This window comes from Muscardinus avellanarius (genome assembly GCF_963383645.1).
Source record: "Muscardinus avellanarius genome assembly, chromosome: 4".
Classification (NCBI taxonomy): domain Eukaryota; kingdom Metazoa; phylum Chordata; class Mammalia; order Rodentia; family Gliridae; genus Muscardinus; species Muscardinus avellanarius.
In genome coordinates, this window is record NC_137789.1 from 36,773,988 (window position 1) to 36,795,273 (window position 21,286).

At 42.1% G+C, this 21,286-nt stretch overlaps 1 protein-coding gene across 1 annotated transcript; it reads right to left on the minus strand.

The window, feature by feature from the left end:
* Positions 1-5,797: 5,797 nt before the first annotated feature.
* CTHRC1 (collagen triple helix repeat containing 1) lies at positions 5,798-20,284 on the minus strand (the record flags this gene model as incomplete). Its single annotated transcript, XM_080693649.1, has 4 exons — positions 5,798-5,940; positions 11,235-11,451; positions 14,474-14,695; positions 20,126-20,284. 4 exons carry the CDS (start codon positions 20,282-20,284, stop codon positions 5,798-5,800), a joined length of 741 nt encoding a protein of 246 aa, XP_080549775.1.
* Between the last annotated feature and the right edge of the window lie 1,002 nt (positions 20,285-21,286).

Genomic DNA, 21,286 nt, shown 5'->3' on the forward strand with positions numbered 1-21,286 from the left:
GTTCTAGGCTTTGAGGGTATAACCATAAATAAGCTAGACAATATTTCTGCCCTCGGGCATTTTCATTTTAATGTAAGTGGCAGAAAATAAATATATATGCATTATATAATTTTAGGTATTGAATGTTATAAATAAAAGCAGAATAGAGGATAGTATTGCCATCTTAATTAAGATGGTGGTATCAGGAAGGGTCTTTTTGAGGTAATATTTAAAGCAATTTAAAGAAGTGAGGGAGCAAACCACAATGGATAGGAAAAGCACATTCTAGGCAGAGATAAAATGAATTGCAAGGGCCTTGGGCCAGGAATTAACTTGGCTAGCGGGATGCGTGAAGAGGGGTTGTTGGAGATTAAAAGTGGGATAGGAAAGAGTGTAGATGAGAGTACTAGGCTGGCTTCAAATTTCAGTTTTCTAGTTTTCTTTTTGGCCCAAGGCAGAGAGCATTTCACCTCTTCTCAAGGTTCCTCATCCTTGGATCAGTTGCTCTAGCAATGTCTAAGATGGGGATTCTTGGGCAAGTGTCTGAGGGAGTAGTACCATTGCGGGAAAGTCTTTAACAGTAAAGAAAACAGAATTAGGCATGGGAAGAAGAGCTTCAGGGGGTAGTGGGGGCCTCAGCTTGACCTTGCAGAGCACTGCAGAACGCATTGGACCACACAGGTTGTCCAGCCCAGAGGTAAGGAGGTTCCCACCCATGGGCTGTGGGGAGAAAGGTTGGGAGCCTCTAGGTACTTCTCGACCAAAGGCCTGCCTCCAAATAAGGGTTTAGGAGTGAAGTGTTAGCAGCCAACACCTGCAGCAGTGAGGATATATCACAGCAGCCCTGACACAGGGATCTGGAAGAGTCACTGACATCTGCTGCAAGTAGGGATATTAAAAGTACACAGCCAGCTAGGCGTGGTGGCTCACGCTTATAATCCCAGCATTCGGGAGGCAGAGACAGGAGGATTGCAGTTCATGGACATCCTCGGCTACTTAGTGAGGCCCTTTGCAACTCAGTGAGACCCTGTTTCAAAATAAAGAATAACAAAATAGGGCTCGTGGTATAGCTCGGAAGTAGAATGCCCCTGGCTCCAATCCCAGCAATGCAAAAAAACCCAAAAAACAACAACACACACTACAGAGTTATTGACAAGGTTAGAAGAATTAATCCAAGTTACAAATTTAACACAGCATCTGGGCCAATAAACATTGCAGCAGCCATATCCTGTAGGCCATTTAAGTTTAGATTGAGCCGCGCATGGTAGTGCACGCTTGTAATCCCCGTGCTTGGGAGGCGGAGACTGGAGGATCACGCAGGTTCGAAGCTAGCCGCGCTGGCTTAAGAGACCCTGTTTCCAAATTTAAAAAAATATAAAAATAGGCCTGGGAATGTAGCCCGGAAGTAGAAGGGTTTCCAAGAACCCCAGTACCACCAAAAAAAAAAAAAAAAAAGTTTAGATTGAGATCATTCTGGTGATTGTACGAAGGAATAACTAAGAGACAGCAAGCAGGGCACTAGTTAGGAAGCTTTTACAAGTTTCAAGAGCTGGCGGAGCTTGGGCATAGTTGATGGAGTCAGAAATGATGATTTACATCAGGGTTCGTGAGAGGCAAAACATTTAATCTGAGCCTGGAAGAAAGGTTATGAAAGGAACCTTCAGAGAACCGCAGCAAGCTGAGAGTGAAGATGACCTTTCTTGAGCAGTTAGCTCCCAGTAAGAAAAGGAGCAAGCTGAAAGATTGGGGTCAAAACAGGAGAACTCTCAGAGCCACACTAAACCTGTTGAGTTTTTACTGGGTAAGAGAGAAGTACGTAATCAGAGACATGGCTACATCTTAGGGGTGACAGGAAGCTCAATCAGATAGGAGCAAACTAAAAAATGAGTGTTGCTATCCACCATGTAGATATTTTAGTAGGAGGAAACTTGATTCTGCTGATATCTTTGAGCAAATCCACATTATAGAGGTTAAGGACATACTGTGAGTAACGGGAGGGAGGTGCCGCGCAGGGGTTCATTTTGCTGTGTGTTCTTTCCTGCATTTCAGCAGATAGAGGAAAGGTAAAAAGCTTTAACTTGAAGGAGTGCACTGGAAAGGTTGGCAAAGGAAAACCCAGAACATGAGTGTAGGGGGAACTCCTGAAGATAAAGATGCAGGCCCAAAAATATATAACTTAGAGCTGTGCACCAGAGAGCCAAGACAGTGATCTGTGTTGTTCCTTAGGAAAAGGCTGTTCCATTTCAATATATGTTTTTGTGGTATGACAATATTTATAAATTGATGTTGCTTTTTAAATAGCACACTATAATAGGAATATCAACTAAAAACTGTGTTTAAGTCATCAGAGTTAGGTTTTCTTTTGAATGTGGGTGCTACTGAAAATAAAATCTTCCAGATAAGGTATATCATTGCCACTCTCATATGAAAGATCTCTAGTGCTTATAAAATACGGAAATGTGATACTGTGAAATGATTTTCTTAACCTTTATTCTGTTTTCTTAAAATGTGTTAGGTAACAAGTGGAAAATATGTGGAGTATTGGGTTACTTAAAGTCTTAAATTTCTAAAGGAGGAAATAGGTTTGAAAAGTACCTGTAATGAATCCCAGTAACCGGCTGCCCGCATTCGTTTCTCTTCCTTAGCAAAGTGGCCTGAATTTCTTTGTAGAACCTGCCTCCACCCTCCATTCTCAGTTTTCATAAGATTTATTTGGAATCAGCTCCACCTGCCCCATAGGTAGGCCCTGATTAGCAGAGCCAATCTGAATGCACCGTCTCTGTCCATAATAATGACTGTGTTGGAAGTTGGCGTTGTTACTTAAACTGATCCCATCAGAGTGACTGTTAAATGAGGACTTTTCCCCCCTGAGTACACTGACATAGATTCTTTGTTGTTTCATGAATGAGGATGCATGTAACTCTCTGACTTATTTGAAGCCAAGTTAGGATTATGAATTGGGTGAAGTAAGGTTGTCTAAAATAGATTCAACATCAAGGATCTAACCATATGAAATTGAAAGAAAGAAACTAGGTTCTAAGGCACATATATAGATTCTGCATCAACTTGCCATGTTGTGGTCAACATGTACCTTTGGGATTTTGAGTTGAGTGAACAATAAATTTTCTTTATTTTAAAAATAAGTCTCAATTGGGTTTTCCTATAGCTACAATTAAATACTTCCCAGTATAAACTAAATACTTCCATCCCCTTATAGAGTTGTGGAATATTTTCATCACACCCCAAAAGAAATTCCTTACCTACTGACCAGTCATTTTCTATTCCTTTCCCCTTAGCCCCTAGCAAACATGAATCTTCTACAAGTCTGGCCTTCTGTGTCTGTCTTCTACTTAGTACAGTGTTTCTAGAATCATTCTTGTAAGCATGTATCAGCTCTTCTTTCCTTTTTATACAGGACTAAATATTCAACTATAATTATATAACACATTTTGTATATAGGTTTTATTTTGGTTGACGGACATTTAAGTTGTTTCAACCTTTTGGTTATTGTGAATAGTGCTGCTATAAACATCCATGTTCTCCAAAGCGATTGCACTAATTTGTAGTCCCACCAACAATGTATTAGAGTTCTCACTCCTCCACACCCTCACCAGTATTTGCTGCTTGTGTTATTAGTGATTGCCATTCTAGTTGGAGTTAGGTAAAATCTCAGGGTAGTTTTGATTTGCATTTCCCTGATTGCTAATAATGTTGAACATTTTTCAAACATTTATTGGCCATTTGAATTTCTTTTGTGAAGTGCCTATTTAGTTAACTTGCCTTTTGTGTGTGTGTGTGTGTGTGTGTGTGTGTGGTACTGGGGGTGGAACCCAGGGGCTTTCTACCTCTGGGCTGTACTCCCAGACCTACAGCGTCTCACTAAGTTGCTGAGAGCCTCACTAGCTGAGGCTGGCTTTGAACCTGTGCAATCCTCCTGTCTCAGCCTCCCAAGTGCGGGGATTATAAGCGTGCGCCACCACGCCCAGCCCACTTGCCTATTTTTTGATAGTTATTTGTTTTCTTGGTGGTATATTTTTTGAGTTCTCTGCTTATTCTAGACATTAGTCCTCTCTCAGAGGACTAGTTGGCAAAAATTTTCTCCTATTCCATTGACTCTCTGTTGAGGTTCTTGATAGTTTCCTTTCCTGTACAGAAGCCCTTCAGTTTAATACAATCCCATGTACTGGTCTGCTTTTTAATTTCTCATGCCTTTGGGGTCTTGTTGAGAAAGTTTTTCTTTTTCTTTTGTCTGTGTGTGGGGGGAGGCACTGGAGATGGACCCTAGGGACATTCTACCTCTGAGCTACACCCCAGCCCTATTTTTGTTCTTTATCCTGAAAAAGGGTCTAAGTTGTGGAACTAAGTAGCTGAGGCTGGCTGTGAACCCGCAATCCTCCTGTCTCTGCCTCTCAAGTATTGGGATTACAAGCATTCACCACCACGCCTGGTGAGGAAGTTTTTACCTATGCCTCTATGTTGAAGTGTTGGACCTATGCCCTCTTCAAGGAGCCTCAAGGTCTCTGATCTGATTTCCCAGTCAAACCATTGCAGTTACTGTCTTACTCATGCTTAAACTGTGTCGCCTTTGCCAGTGGGAACCAATTGAAGCTGGTTTTGGGATCCTTTTGATCTCTCCTGTTTGTCTTGTTTCCCAGTGACAAGCTGTTCCAGGTTTATATTGCATATTTTCTGCCTGAGAGCTAAAATTCCCTGTCTTCAAAGATCTATATTTATTTGTTAGTTTGTTTTCGTTTTTATTTTGAAACAGAATCTCACTAAGTTGCTGAGGCTGGCCTCAAGCCTGAGATCCTCCCATCTCAGTCCCCCAAGTACTGGGATTACAGATGTGTGCCACCACGTCTCACATCTCAGTTCCTTTTAGTAGCAAAATAATACGTAGAGATCACAATCTGAGCATTACTGGACTGGTCGTTGTTCCTAGGCCTTTTCAATTCAAAAGGAGATTTTGTCCTTACTGTTCTCTAGTTTTATTTAAGATTCAATACTTCCAATTCAAGCTTAAAATTACTCTCTCAGCCTTACACATAAATTGTCTTCTGGAATTCTTTTGGGTCACCTTGGCCAGAAGTAATCACTCTTTGACCTACACCGTCCTCTTAAATACTTTTTTTTTTTTTTTTTTTTTTTTTTTTTTGTATTTGTCAGGTAGGTTCTTTTTTGGTAAGTAGTTGAGGCCAGAGTCTCAACTAGTCTTTTTGTTAAATAAAAAAAATTTGAAAGTTTTGGTATACACATCAACATCTTTTTCTCTTTGTATCCTTCAGGACAATGGAACCATAGTATACATGTACTTAAAAATGTATATGGTATTAAATGAACAAATACAAAATTTAATTTATACTCCGTTTTTCAGATATAGAGTGTTGGACACTCCAGTTTTACTTGGCAACTAGTTTAAAGATGCTAAAATTGTTTGAAATACATTTTATTTAACAGATATAAAATAATTCTAAACATTTACAACTTGTACAAAAACTGACAACATATTTTTTTAAGGGCTATATATACTAAGAGACTAGGAAAAACTAAAGACTCAATGGCACCTAAACTATAGGTTCAGGGAATGGGAATAGGAAGAAAGTATTCTACTCAAGTAAGAAATCCTAAAAACCATTTTGATTGAAGTAAATTGTATAATACTAGATTTAAAAACAGTGTGAAATCACACTTTGGTCTGTAAACATGTTTAGCTTTGTTTTTCATCCAGATGTATATATAAATGCTTTTCAAATGTCATTTAAACGAACCATTCCAAGGTATGATTAACAAAAGAGGTAGGAAGTAAAAGTTAAGGGGTTTATTTTGGTAGCTCTTCAATAATGATTCGAGACACTGAATTCCATCCAGTAGAAGCATCGCCTTTTGGATAATCTGAACAGGTACCAACCCAGATGGCAACATCCACTAGTCCAGCACCAATCCCTTCACAGAGTCCTTCCACTGCAAAACAGAGATGACAGTCACATCTTTAGAACAAAGAGCTAACACATTCACTTTGTATTTACTTTAGAAAGGCAAATTATAGCCTAGTGTGGGAGTGCTTGCCTGTAATCTCAGTACTTGGGAGGCTGAAGTAAGTTTGGGGACAGCTTCAGCAACCTAAGTGAGACCCTCTGCAACTTAGCGATACTGTTTCAAAACAAAAAAAGGGCTGGAGGTATTGGTCAAGAGATAGAATGCCCTTGAGTACTGTAGAGGGGGGGAGAGAAGAGAGGAGAGAGAGGAAGAAGAAGAAGAAGAAGAAGGAGAAGGAGAAGGAGAAGAAGAAGAAGAAGAAGAGGAGGAGGAGGAGGAGGAGGAGGAGGAGGAGGAGGAGGAGGAGGAGGAGGAGGAGGAGGAGGAGGAGGAGGAGGAGGAGGAGGAGGAGGGAGGAAGCTAGGTTATAATTCTGTTTAATGGAAGCTGATTACAAATTCAACACCTGATAAGGGTTTAAGTTCTCTTTGTATGCATAGCCATTTTATTATCTAAGCTTAACAGCTAGTTTTCTTAGAGGTTTCAACTCTAAAACCAAATTTGTTTAGTTGCAGAGATAGCCTAAAACCAAAAAGCAATTTCTTTGTCTAAACAAAGAAAGCCTACACTTTTAAAAATCAAGACTTCCCAACTCTGGAAGAGCCCTGAACTAAGATAAAGCAAATATTTTTTTTAAAAAAACAAAGCCCTTCCCAAAACTTATCTGTACACTATTCAAGTAGAAAGGACATAACATTAAAAGAAATTATAGCATAATCATTCTGGGGATCACATTTTACATAGAATGCCACCAGTGGTCTTAACAGTAAAAGGATACCTTACTTTGATGCCTGAGAAAGGGGAAAAGGAACTGTAGGTTGGCAGATTCTTTACAAAAATGAATCCTGGTTTGGTTTTGTATTTGATGGAGGTCAGTACATTCATATGACTGGTTAGAATGCCTGTTTGGTTGAGCTTAGCACATTCCAGCAGCTCCAGGCATGTAGGTCTGAAGCAATCTGCTTCTATTAGCTATCGCATCAGTAAATCTAGGGCAGGACATTGGAATCAGGGACCCGGTGCTGGCTCAGGCCTCTTCCAAGGTTGGGAGAACTAAGCGGCGGGTGCACCATCCCCTTCAACCTGGTGTCTGGTTGAAGGCGGAAATGCCCAGCAATATTCCTGCTTTCCCAGGTCCTTGACATCCACAGCCTAGAAACTTGTTTACTTCACCCACAGCCTCAGGAAGTCAGACTAGCATCAGCCCCACTTGGAGAGAGTCAAGTGGCTGCTTTTTATGGAGGTAACCTTCAATTCACATTGTTCCAGAAAGTTATTAATAACCAATTACTTGTGACAGACACTCCACCCAATGGTGCATATCAAATGTGCTTCTACCCTGTGTTTTGGGAATGCTCTGCTAAATAATTTATCTATACATGTAGAGGTCACAGTTCCTGAGCCCGACTAAGGCCTTACATTATAGCAAGATATTAACACACTTTAAAAATAATAAATTGAGTTGTTCGTATGAGCTATTGACTAAACATATTGCTTCCTAATACATTTTATATTTAATAACTAGGTTTTTCTTATTTTAGAGGCTGCTTCTCAGAAGGGAAGCATTTTTTTCTCTCCCGGACTTGTTTCCAAGGGTTTAATGAAGAAGCTTTTTAGTCTGATCATAAATAGGGCTGGGAGATAAGAAGGCCTGGTTTCTGCTCTGTCCTCGTGGGCAAGATGCTGGATCTCCCTGGGCCTTCCTGATATGCAAAGTGAGAGGATTAAAATTATCTTTTTTGTGACTTAATGACACTATAGAGATCTGAGGGAAAATGTGGAAACAATGCCCTTTGATGGGGAATGTGCCCGTATTGGAAAATGGCTTTAGTATTCATTTCAAAATGTAAAAAGTAGTCAGGGCCTGGGTGCTGCACAGAACTCAGGCAGGGAGGGTAGGCAGCTGCTACAATGCAGAGTTCAGTACACAAAAGAGTTGTAGCCCAGGGCCTTCATATTTTAAAGACAAGTTTACATAATAAATGACTTCTGGCAGATAGGCTAAAACTCCCCAAGGAGGCAGGAGGATGGTACAGCCCTTCCTCAAAGATGGTGGATAGCATGTAACCGCTGACCTTGGAAACCAAGGAACACATCTTGGTATTAACAAAGTCTTGCGCCAGAGGGGGAGGCACACCTGCATCAGAGCAGGAGAAAGGTTTTGGTCAAACAGGATGTGAGATAGTAAATCCTCCTAATCATGTTAAAAGGCTTGCACCAGAACTAATGGGTGGGTCCACACCTAATCAGGTCAAGAAGACTATTGGTTAAGCAAGATAAAAGATAATAAATCTTTATAAAAACAGTTCTATATCCAAAAACTTCAGACACCCTACTATGTCCCTCTGATGTAGTACTCTATAATTCTCTGTCCCTTCTATATTTATTTATTTATTTATTTATTCATTTATTTATTTATTTCAGGTCTGGGGATGGAACCCAGAGGCATTTGACCTCTGAGCTACACCCTCTGCCCAATTTTTTATTCTTTATTTTGAAACCGGGTCTCACTGAGTTGCAGAGGGCCTCACTAAGTAGCTGAGGCTGTCCGCGAACCAGGATCCTTGGGTCTCAGCCTCCCAAATGCTGGGATTACAAGCGTGCGCCACCATGCCCGGCTTCTTCTATCTTTATAATAATAAAATTTGCTTATGCTTACAGCAGTATAGTTCTAGGTATTTTTTCTTCTTCTTCTTCTTTTTTTTTTTTTTTGGTGGTACTGGGGTTCTTGGAAGCCCTTCTACCTCCGGTATACACTCCCACGGGCTACACTCCTAGGCCTATTTTTTTAACATTTTTATGTGGAAACAGAGTCTCTAAAGCCAGCAAGGCTGGCTCCAAACCTGCGCGATCCTCCTGTCTCCGCCTCCCAAGCACGGGGATTACAAGCGTGCGCCACCACGCCTGGCTCTAGCTATTTTTTCTAAATTAGCTAAGAACAAGAACCCTCAGCTCTATCTCACACTGTTACAGATTTTGCACCATTATACCCTTCATTTCATGTATGTATGTATGTACTGCAGTACTGGGAATTGAAACAGGGCCATCTTACCTCTCAGCTATACCCCTCAGATCTTTTCTTTCCTTTTTTTTTTTTATTTTTTATTTTGAAACAAAGTCTCACAAGGTCACCCAGGCAGGCCTCAAACCTTTGAGCCTCCTGTCTCAAGCTCCAAATGGGATTACAGGTGTGTGCCACCTGTAATCCCATTTGCAAAGAAATGCAATCCCACCTGCAAAGAAATGCTCCCCATTTCTTAGGAGTAAATATACTATATGGATTTTGGGGTTCTGTGTCTGACTTAAATTCCTAAGAATACTGAAATACTTTTTTTTTCTGGTTAGTATTGGGGGATTTCTTTCTTGCCCTCAGCCATTTTTTTTTTGGGGGGGACTGGATATTGAACTCAGGAGTGTCTAATCTGAGCTATACCTCCAGCCCAATTTTATTTTTTATTTTGAGCTCAGGAGTATTCAATCTGAGCTACACCTTCAGCCCAATTTTATTTATTTATTTTTTTTGAAACAGGGTTTTACTAGGTTGTTGAGGCTGGTCTTAAACCTGTGATCCTCCTGTCTCAGTATTCCAAGTACTGGGATTACAAGTGTGTGCCACCATGCCCAGCTTCCCTTCAGCCATTTTTAAGTGAGAGATCCTTAAAAAAAAGAAAAAAAAGGGAAATGAGCTGAGCGTGGTGGTGCACACCTGTAGTCCCAGTACTTGGGAGGCTGAGACAGGAGGAGTGCAGGTTCAATCCAGCCTCAGCAACTTCATGAGACCCTCCGCAACTTAGTAAAACCATGTTTCAAAATAAAGAATAAAAAGAGCCAGGTGAGGTGGCGCATGCTTGTAATTCCAGTACTTGGGAGGCTGAGACAGGAAGATGGCAGGTTCCCAGCCATCCTCAGCTACTTAGAGAGCCCCTCTGCAACTTGGTGAAACCCTGTTTCAAAATAAAGAATAAAAATAGGGCTGAGGGTGTATCTTGAAGGTACAGTGCCCCTGGGTTCAATCCCCAGTACCACAAAAAAATAAAAATAAAGATAAAAAGGGCAGGAAATGTACCTTGGAGGTAGTACAGCAGTAATCAGTCAATCAATCAGGGAGATGAGGCTAGCATTAGGCTATACTTTCTGATTGTCCCAGGTTTGCTGTCATGGGTTCCCACTCCATATCAACTCATGAAACCAAAATGGCCAATAGTGATGTTCTAGGTAATGAGATCAATGGATAATTTGTTTTTTTGCCCTTCTATATTTTGGTATTTTCTAAACTTTCTTTTAATCTAAAAGCAGAACAAAACTGGATGTGGTGGCGCATGCTTGTAATCCCAGTACCTGAGAGGCTGAGACAGGAGAATCGTGCAGGTTCAAAGCCAGCCTCAGTTACTTAGGCTCTCAGCAATTTAGTGAGACCCTGTTTCCAAACAAAATATAAAATAGGTTTGGGAGTATAGCCCGGAGATAGAAGGCCCCGGGAGTTCCACCCCCAGTACCACAAAAATAAATAAACAAATAAATGTGTAACAAACTAATTCCTTTTTTCCAACAGCCCAAGCAACTACTGACTTGAGTATCTTTTCTCTCATATAGGTAGAAACAAATAGTGAATGCAGAAATAATACAGAAATTCTCTTTTTATAAATTCTGCAGACAATGTCCACCCTTTTAAAAGACAGAGAAATGAGTCTGTCTCCTTATCAACCTAAGCTAGGGCCTGTCAACCTTGACTGAACATTAGCACAACCAGGAGCTTTTGTGAAAGTCCAACTGTCTCAGCTGCATCCACACCCAGTAAGTCTGAACTCGAGAAGGCATGGTACACAAGCACAGGTGTTTTTTTCAAGTTCCCGGGGGGAGCCCAGTGGGCAGCCAAGGTTGGAAATGAGAACCCTTGCTCCATGGCATGTTTTGCCAAAACTGGCTGTTTTGTCGCTGCATAACTCATTAATTTCAAACCTGGCTGCATCAGATCACTAGGAAAGAGGTGCGAAGCTGCAGGTGCTGGGGTCCAACCCCTAGAGATTCTGAGTCCTTGGTTAGAGGTGGGCCCCAGGCATCCACGCATTTTTCAAAAGCTCCATATGTAATCCTGAAGTGCAGCCCACGCAAACTTACTAGAGGTCCATTTGGAGCAGGTTGGTGAGTCAACATGGTGATGAGCTTCAAAACAAATCTTAGATCTGAGGAGCATTCTGCAACATCGCTATTTTACATACCTGAGGAAGTACGATGGATATTAATGGTTGAATTCAGTTCAGGGCTTCCTTGGTCCAAATAAATGATGGCTTCAATGGGAAGAGGTCCTGAACATTCAGCGCCATTGAAAGTGAAATACCAGCGCTGGCAGCACGCGTTCCTGCATTTCAGCCGCAGCGAGCCGCTGAACAGAACTCGCAGAGCGCTGCTGGAGCGCATCTTTGTGAACGTGCACTCCTGCCACGAACAGGAAAGCAGGTCGGTGAACATTGCCCATTTTAATTGAAAAGAGACTTTGAAATTGTGTTGTGAATTTTACTTAACTCTCCTTCTCTCCAAAGTATTTGAAAAGCTTAACATTTACATAGGGAGAGAGATTCCCTACAACATAGATAAGACACTTGGATACAAGAACTCTAGAAAATCAATGATTATGGCTTTCTTTGAATTTTTTTTACTCCATTATGTATGTCTTTGAGTTTTACCAAAAACAGTCTTTAGTACTTTTGACCAACCAATCTATATAATTTTTTTTTTCCTATTTGAAAAGCACGAAGTACCAATTATGTGCTAGATGGTATGGATACAGAAGTTAACAAATTGGAATCCCAGCCTTCATGAAACTTACGTCCTAGACTAGTGCTGTTTGTACATATTTGTTCTTGATCTCTTCGTGTGTGTGTGTGTGTGTGTGTGTGTGTGTGTGTGTGTGTGTTAGTTTCAAGGGATTGAACCTACGGGCATTCTATCTCTGAGCTACACCCCTAGCCCTATTTTATTTCTTACTTTGAAACAGGGCCTCACTAAGTTGCTGAGGGCCTCACCAAGTTGTCGAGGCTGGCCTTGAACCTGCAATTCTCCCATCTCAGCCTCCCAAGTACTGGGATTACAGACATATATCAACACGACTGGCTTCTCTTTCTTTTGGGGCAACTGTGGGTGACCCGAGGAAAGGAAGCATAGGTAGAGTTTTAATCTTTACCTCTATGACAATAATAAGCCTGGGGTTTATTTTTAATTGGTCTTTGTAAAATGTTTCAGTTCATTGGCTTATGGTCCTATTATCTTTACTTGCAGGAGGATCCAGTACCCATTCTGATCATTGCTAAAAAAAAATAAATTCATTAATGATACAGAATTCTTAAGGATAGCTTTTAGAATTCAACAGCTTTTGAGGAATTATAAAGAAGCAAACATTCTATCGATTTCACATATTGATATAGGCAACATTTTATTTTATTTTATTATTTTTTTATTTTTATTTTATTTATTTTATTATTTTTTATTATTATTTTTTATTATTTTTTATTATTTTTATTTTATTTATTTTATTTTATTTTTATTTTATTTTGCAGTATTGGGGATGAAACCCAGGGGCATTCTACCTCTGAGCTACACCCCCAGTCCTATTTTTTATTCTTTATTTTGAAACAAGACTGAGTTGCAAAGGGCCTCGTAAGTAGCTGAGGCTGTCCACAAACTGTGATCCTTCTGTCTCAGCCTCCCAAATACTGGGATTTATAAGTGTGCGCCACCATACCCAGCTTTCATATTATTTTTTTATAGATAAAGGAGCAGGAAGATGGATATGAGGAGCAGGATAATATATATATTGCCTCTTAAAACACTAAAGTTGCTAGGTGTGGTGATGCATGCCTATAATCCTAGTATTTAGGAATCTGAGATAGGAGGCTTGCAGGTTTGAGACCAGCCTCAGCAACTTAATGAGACTATCACAACTTAAAGAGACCTTGTTTTTAGATTTAAAAAATTTTTTTAAAGGGCTGGGAGTGTACCTTGGAGGTAGAATGCCTCTGGGTTCAACCTCCAGTTCCCACCCCCCCAAAAAAAAACCCTAAATTTTTATGAAAATAAAACCTCTTCTGTTTGCCTGGTGGTAGTGGTAGTTAAAATCATGAAGTGCATGATATAGATATGGAGTCATACAAAGTTACAAAAGAAGATGACTTATAAATAGCACCAATTTCTTCAACTCTATCCCGGCCCACTGGGCTTGCCAATTATTCTTGAAGCAAACACTAATTAAGGTGACTGAATCATTCATCAAAATGCATTGCTAGACATGCTATTTTGAGTAATCCCTGTTACACACACACACACACACACACACACACACACACACACACACACTGTGGACTAAGTAAAAATGGTTACTGTGCACCCCATCTGGTCCATTTTCTTTAATTTTAGCAATTTTAGACTGAGCATGCTACAGTGGAATAAGGTCAGATACCCGCGGACTTTGCATTTGCAGATAATTCCTGTCATGTGCTGATTTTTGTAATTTTCTTTCACTTTCAGGTCTGAAGCTACAGCAGAATTTTTTTAGGCTCATTTAAACTTAAATTCACATCAAAATTAGAAAGCCGTATACTATGCAAAATAAACAGCTATGTTTTTCTTTGTTGTTTGAATTAAAACACTAAGAGGAAGTTATTTTAGATATAATAGTTTAATTTAAATGTAATGGTTTAAAAGATTTAAGTGGTTTGTTCTTAGAAATACCTTTATGAGCCGGGCGCGGTGGCGCACGCTTGTAATCCCAGCATTTGGGAGGCTGAGACTGGAGGATTGTGGTTCGTGGACAGCCTCAGCTACTTAGTGAGGCCCTCCGCAACTCAGTGAGACCCTGTTTCAAAATAAAAGAATAAAAGAAAAAAAAATTGGGCAGGAGGTGTAGCTCAGAGGTCAAATGCCTCTGGGTTCCATCCCCAGACCTGCAAAAAGAAAAAAAAAAAAAAAAAAAAAAAAGAAAGAAATACCTTTATGAAGAAATACCTTTATACTTGTGAGGCTGAGACAGGAGGATCGTAAGTTGGAGGACAGCCTCTACAAGTAGCCAGAATCTCAGCAACCTAGGGAGCCCCTGTTTCCTGTTTCAAAGTAAAAAATAAACTGGTCATGGTGGCAGATGGCTGTAATCCCAGTACTTGGGAGGCTGAAATAGGAGAACTGCAGGTTTGAGGACAGCTTCAGCAAGTTAGTGAGACTCTCATCAGCCTAGTGAAACGCTGTTTAAAAAAATGATAGGGCTGGAGGTGTAGTGAGAGAGAGATTTATGAAATTAATTCTGAAATGTTATTGACTTTTTATTTAAAGTTAAAAGTCACAAATACCTATTCCTTGTCTTTTTTTTTTTAAGTCTTTTGGTTAAAAATATTACTTACTAATTAATTCTAAAACATATTTTTAAAAAACCCAAAAGTTTTGTTTCAACTTTAAAATAATTCAGACTTACCGCAATTTTCCCAAGATCTATGCCATAATTCAGTGAACTCCAGGAACACTGCTTGTAGTTAGGGGTCCAGGACTCCTCAAAGCTTTCCCTCAAGCATTCCCCCTTTTCTCCTTTGAATCCATCTCGACCTGGGATCCCTGGAGTACCCGGAATGCCATTGGCCCCGGGGCTCCCGTCGCGACCGGGCACCCCTGCTGGCCCTTGTAAACACATTCCATTGTACTATGGCAAGAAGGAAAGAGAAAGATAACTCATCACTTAAGAATCCAAGACAGTATGGTTAGGCTTCTTGTGAGCCCTTTGAGTCAAGAATCCCTTCAAACTCTGGGGGTTTTTTGGATCCCCTCATAAAAATTTAGGATTTTTGGGGGGAGGAGTGAGAATTGTTCTGTGTTCTAGGTGAGTTACTATGAGTAATTTATTTAAAAATTAAATAGCTCAGGAAATTAAAGCAAGAATAAACAAGTGGGATAGCATCAAACTAAAAAGTTTCTTCTCATCAAAGGATACTATCAATAACCTAAAGAGGAAGCCTACAGAATGGGAAAGGATCTTTACCAGCCACCGCTCTGATAGGGGGCTAATATCCAGAATATACAAAGAGCTCAAAAGACTCTACACTAGCAAAACAAACAACCCAATCAAGAAATGGGCAAATGAACTAAATAGACACTTCACAAAAGAAGAGATACAAAGGGCCAATGGATACATGAAAAGATGTTCTTCATCACTGGCCATCAGGGAGATGCAAATCAAAACTACACTGAGATTCCATCTAACCCCAGTCAGAGTGGCAAGCATAAAGAAATCAAACAACAACAAATGCTGGCGAGGATGTGGGGAAAGAGGAACTCTTTTACACTGTTGGTGGGAATGCAAACTAGTTCAGCCACTATGGAGATCTGTATGGAGATTCCTAAGAAAGGTGGGAATAGATCCACCATATGATCCAGCTATACCACTCCTGGGTATCTTTCCAAAGGGGTTGATTTCAGAGAACTACAGTAACATATGCATACCCATGTTCATAGCAGCACAATTTGTAATAGCCAAAATATGGAACCAACCCAGATCACCATCAACAGATGAATGGATAGCAAAACTGTGGGAAATACACACAATGGAATTCTATTCAGCCATAAAGAAGAGCAAAATTATATCATTTACTAGAAGATGGAAAGCCCTGGAGAGCATTATGTTAAGTGAGATCAGCCAAGCACAGAAGGAGAAGATACATATGTTTCCTCTAATATGCCCAAACTAGGAAACACAGAGGATACCAGTGGGACTCCAGATAATGGAGGGGAAATATCAGCAAAGTTTGAATGGAAAGATAGGAGAGGAGGAAGGCTGATCTTGATTAATGAGGATCTACATCTGAACATGTATAAAATTATGAATATGACATGGTTAACCTGGATAACCATTGGTGGGAGGGGGGAAGGGAAAATGGGGGCGGGGGGAGAGGGCACCAAATATAGTTTAAATGTATACTATTTATGTTCAATTAAAGAATTGTTAAAAGAAAAAAAGTAAAGTACATTTTGGCACTAAAAAAATAAATAAATAAAAATTTAAAAATAAATAAAAATTATTTCTATTAAAATAGTGTGATTTCCTTCATATACATAACATCTAAATATATAAAATATATGATGGATTTCAAATATATAGCATATTTTATATAAAAATAAATATAAAGTTATATATATATATATATATATTTTTTAACAGTACTGAGGATTGAACCCAGAGGCATTTTACCACTAAGCTACATCCCCAAAGATCCTCATGTTTTTCATTACATGAACACACACAAATCAAAAAGGTCTATCTGCTCCTTTCTACTACTCATTAAAAGCATATGTAATATTAAATAGCTATATTTCGCCGGGCGTGGTGGTGCACGCTTGTAATCCCCGCGCTTGGGAGGCGGAGACAGGAGGATCGCGTAGGTTCGAAGCCAACTGTGCTGGCTTAAGAGACCCTGTTTCCAAATAAAAATATAAAATAGGTCTGGGAGTGTAGCCAGAAGGTAGAAGGGCTTCCAGGGCTTCCCGGAACCCTAGTATCACCAAAAAAAAAAAAAAAAAAAAAAAAAAAAAAAAAAAAAAAACTAAACTATATTCCAAGGTAGATATAATTTGATATTCTGCATTTTCCTTCTAATTCTATATCTTATAAAAGGACTTGGATTTCATGACTATGGTCTAATAGTTTCACACAAACAGTGCACCATTTTTGGTTTCTTCATTTATTTCTGTTTTTTTTCCCCCTGTCATTAATATTGCAATGAACATCTTTAACCGCATAGCTGTCTTCTTCTGTTTTCTTTTCCTAAGATGAATTGCTAAGGGTGTAAATACAAAATAAAACCTTAGCAGTCAATGACTATCTTGTACTGGCAGTATCTCTAAGTTGGATATGTCTACCTTCTGCTTCTCTCTGAGGCTTTTATGTGAAGGAAGTGATGCTGGGTAACATTTCTGACCTCTAATCTACACGCCTCCCAAGGAGAGAGTGACCTAGCCCCATGCCACCACCCATACACCCTCAATAGGGAAGCAATGTTCTATTAAACCCTCTATCGATGTTAAGATTATGTTTTGTGGCTGTTGTTTGTGTGTGTGGTGGGGGTAGTATTTTGTAGAATTTATTTTTTGTTTTGTTTTTGTGTTTGTGGTAGTACAGATTGAACCCAGGGTCATTCTACCTCTGAATTGCACCCACAGCCCTATTTTATTTTTTGTTTTGAAACAGGGTCTTGCTAAATTGCCAAGGCTGGCCTCAAACCTGCTATCCTCCTGTCTCAGCTTCTCAAGTACTGGGATTACAGGTGTGTGTCACCATGCTTGGTTTATTAATTTTTGTGTGTGTGTGGTACTGGAGATGGAACCCAGGGGTCTTCTATTTCCAGGTTATACCTCCAGACTTTTTTTTTTTTTTAAACAGGGTCTCACTGAGTTGCTGAAAGCCTCACTAAGCAGCTGAGGCTGGCTTCAAACCTGCACGATCCTCCTATCTCAGCCTCCCAAATACTGGGATTACAAGCATGTGCCATAACACCCGGGGCTGCCTGGTTTATTCTGTACAGTTTAAATGTATGGAATCGAGGTAGAATGTCCAGGGTTCAATCCCCAGTACTGCAAAAAATATAATAATAATAATAATAATAATAATAATAATAATAATAATTCTAGAGCCAGTGTCTTTGGATCTCAAGCCTGTCTCCATCCCTTATTGGCTGAGTGAGATGAGGCCAGTTAACATTTCTGTGTCTGTTTCCCTGTCTGTAAAAGGAGATAATAATAACAATTCTTATTTTGTAGGGTTTGCACGATACTTCAGTGAATAAAATGTTCTTAGAATGCCGGGCGTGGTGGCACACGTTTGTAATCCCCGCGCTTGGGAGGCGGAGACAGGAGGATCGCGCAGGTTCGAAGCCAGCCGTGCTGGCGTAAGAGACCCTGTTTCAAAAATATAAAATAGGTCTGGGAGTGTAGCCCGGAGGAAGAAGGGCTTCCAGGAACCCCAGTACCACCAAAATAAATAAATAAATAAAATAAAATAAAATAAAATAAAATAAAATAAAATAAAATAAAATGTTCTTAGAACAATGCCTGGAATGCAGTAAATACCACGTAGGGTGGCCATTATCCTTCTTCCCCCCCTAAGACCAGAGCAAGGCAGTGACTGTGGGCAGGTGGACCCATCTCCTTCAGTGGACCTTACCAAGGTCCAGATTTAAGGAGAATATTAGCAAACCCACTGATAGCACACATGTCATGCAGCAAAGGCTACACAGGTTAGAGGCCAGCCTCAGCAACCTGGCCGACCCTGTTTCAAATAAAAAGGCTGAGGGCCGAGCATGGTGGTGCATGCCTTATAATCCTAGTATTTGGGAGGCTGATTCAGGAGGATCCCAGGTTCAAAGCCGGCTTCAGTAACTTAGCAAGGCTCTCAACAACTTAGTGAGATCCTATTTCCAAATAAAAAAAAATAGCGTTGGGGGTGTAGCTTGTCCCGGGGTTCAATCCCCAGTAGTACAGAAAAAGAAAAAAAAAAAAAAGAAAAAAAAAAAAAGAGAAAGAAAAAAATGTATTGAAGTTCAATCCTGCCCCCTTTTTTCTCACTGGCCACCAGGGGGCAGAACTTGGTGGACGCTTGAAAGGAGGGCTTTGAAAAATCCTATACAAAGAAGTTGCTTTATAGAATCCGTTGAAACCTTAATGACTGTGTGGATTTTTTCTGTCACCAAAACCAAATCCAATCTACAGGATGCACCTGAACCTGGCTGTACAATAAGCTTTTCCAAGTTAGGCCAGAGTTGTGGAAAACCACAGGTACTGCAAATCCTTACTGGGGGGAAAATTGCTAGCTTTACGGGGAAAGGGGTATTTTTTGTATCATAATTACACATTCACAAAATGCCAACTGCACATGAACCATACTCATTTGATATAGTTTTAACAATTTAGACACTTGAAATAGAACTGTAGCCCCGAGGGCATAGTCTGCTTTTGTGGAGCAAAATTACACTCTATATCACCAAAAAGTGCCGTGTTGAAATGGCAGAACTTTTTCCCCATCACTTTGGAATCCAGCTTAGATGGAGCTGCCAGGAAGCTTATTAGCTCAGTTTAGAATTGCAGCTTAACAAATTCAAAACCCTTTCCCCCCCCCCATCAATAAATGCCCTGTCTTATGTCCTACGACGCCTGTCAACCATATTTTTCTGCAGATGAGACTGGCCTAGGGGCTGAAGTTTATGATGTGCCAAGAACTACAGCTATCTGTGAAGAGCTCACTCCTGCCACAGGACTGAGCAGCTCTTGGCCCTCGGCTGGGTTTGTTGACTTTTAGAGGAAAGAGCTATAGGCAAACAGACCCTCCTACAGATTAGGCCCTGGGAAAGCACTGGGCTGTTTATTTGCTCCCTGGAAACTGCCTTAGCCCCACGGTGATGCTCCTGCCTGGTGGCCACAGGCTGATCCCCACACGCAAACGGGATGGGGCCTTGGAGGGCTCGGGCCCTGTCCCTCGTTTCCCCTTCCCGCCTTAAACCCTCGGAACCATTTCTGGCCCCAGCTGCGGCCATCCAACACAGTAAATTGTAGCCCATACTCCCCAGGAAGATGACCCAACGTGACTCACGGTCTTCAAGTTACAAGAGAGTTGGACGCAGTCTTCGAGGGGGTGGTTTTTCTCTCCTTCGAGCAGACGTGGCCACCAGCTCCAACAATGGACACGTTGCACAGCCCTGGCCCAGGCCCAGGCCCGGGGTCCACAGGTCCAGGGTCTTTCTCAGCCCCTTGCCTACCCCGTGGCCGCCCTAACCCTGTCCACTCCTCCCCAGGTGGCCTCCTCTGAGGACAGAAATTACAGGGCGACTCCAGGGACTTGGGGGCGGGGGTCCACCCAACCCAAGACGCATCTCCACACTACAATGGCCTCTGGTTTTGCTCTGCCCTCGAGTTCCAAGACCTCACTCCACCCCTATCCCGGGGGGGGGGGGGCTTCCTTACACATAGACTCCAAAAAGCGGGACGCACGGCGCACGCCGGTGGTGCAACACACAGCTGTTCGGCCACCCTCCTACCAACAGCTGGACCCTGCTCTGCCGCTCCATCCCGACCAGCTCCTCCGACTCACCAGGTCCACCACCTCCCTCTGCCGGATCAGCGCCTTTTGCTTCCCCTTGGGGGTCTCGGAGGTGCTCGACGGCGCGGGCAGCTGCAGCAGTAGCAGCAGCAGCAGCCACAGGAGGTCGAGTCCCCGCGCAGGGGAGGCGGCGCGGCCCCGCAAGGGCATGGCGCGCACGGCTGGGGAGCGTGGAGCAGAGGCCGAGGGACGGCGGGAGCCCGGCTGCCCGGCGTCTGGCCGCATCAATGCGCCTTTCACCGCGAGCCGCTCTCCCTCCTTTCCCCTCCGCCCCCTGGACACCCGGAGTCTCCATCCCGTAATAGGCCGGAGCCCCCACCCCGAGCCCGCCGCAGGGCGGGACAGAGCCGGGCCCGCCCCTCCTGCCCGCCGCCCCGCCCCCGGGACCCTCGCGGCCCCGCCGACCCGGGGGGTGGGGGGGAGCACGCCCGCACTGTCGGAGCCAGGTCGCTGTGGTTCGAGCAGGCTCAAAGAAGAGAACCAACATTCAGTGGTGGACGTTCTCCTTAGAGTATTCCCTTGGCCTGTGGTTGCTATTAGCCTTTTAATACCCTTTCTGTCCTACGTCCATCTATTCTTTGTCTATTCTGGAAGAAAGCACCCTCAGGGACCAGGTTACCCACCAGGTAGGGTCGGGCTGGAGCAGGGGCCCTTCTCACACCACGTGCAGAACCGACCCTGCGGCATCTGTAGCCGCCCTGGGGGTACCGTTGAATGGTAATGCTGCTGCAGTCCAGCTCAGCACGGCAGGGTTCCCTCTAGAGATCCAGACGGGTGCCCGGAGTTGGAGGGAGCCCAGTTGATGGGCACTAAGGAGAAGGAGCAGCCCGGCAGGGGGGCAGGTCCAGACAGCCTTAGGATGCTCGCTCCCAGGCAGGTACCTAGCTACAGGCAAAACTCGTTCCTGTTTGTCAGAAGAAGCAAAACCCCAAATGAGTTCTAAAGCCAGGACTGGGTACGTAATTGGCCCTGCCCAGTACAAAATGAAAAGGCAGGACTTTTGGTAATATGATTTTTAGTATATAGAAAATTTCAAAATGGTGTCAACAGGGCAATAAACCACATGGGGGTCCTTTTAAGTGCCTGGCTCAGTGTGACTGCCCAGGTCACATGTCCCTGAAACTGGCTCTGTATAAAGCTGAAAGAGGGCCT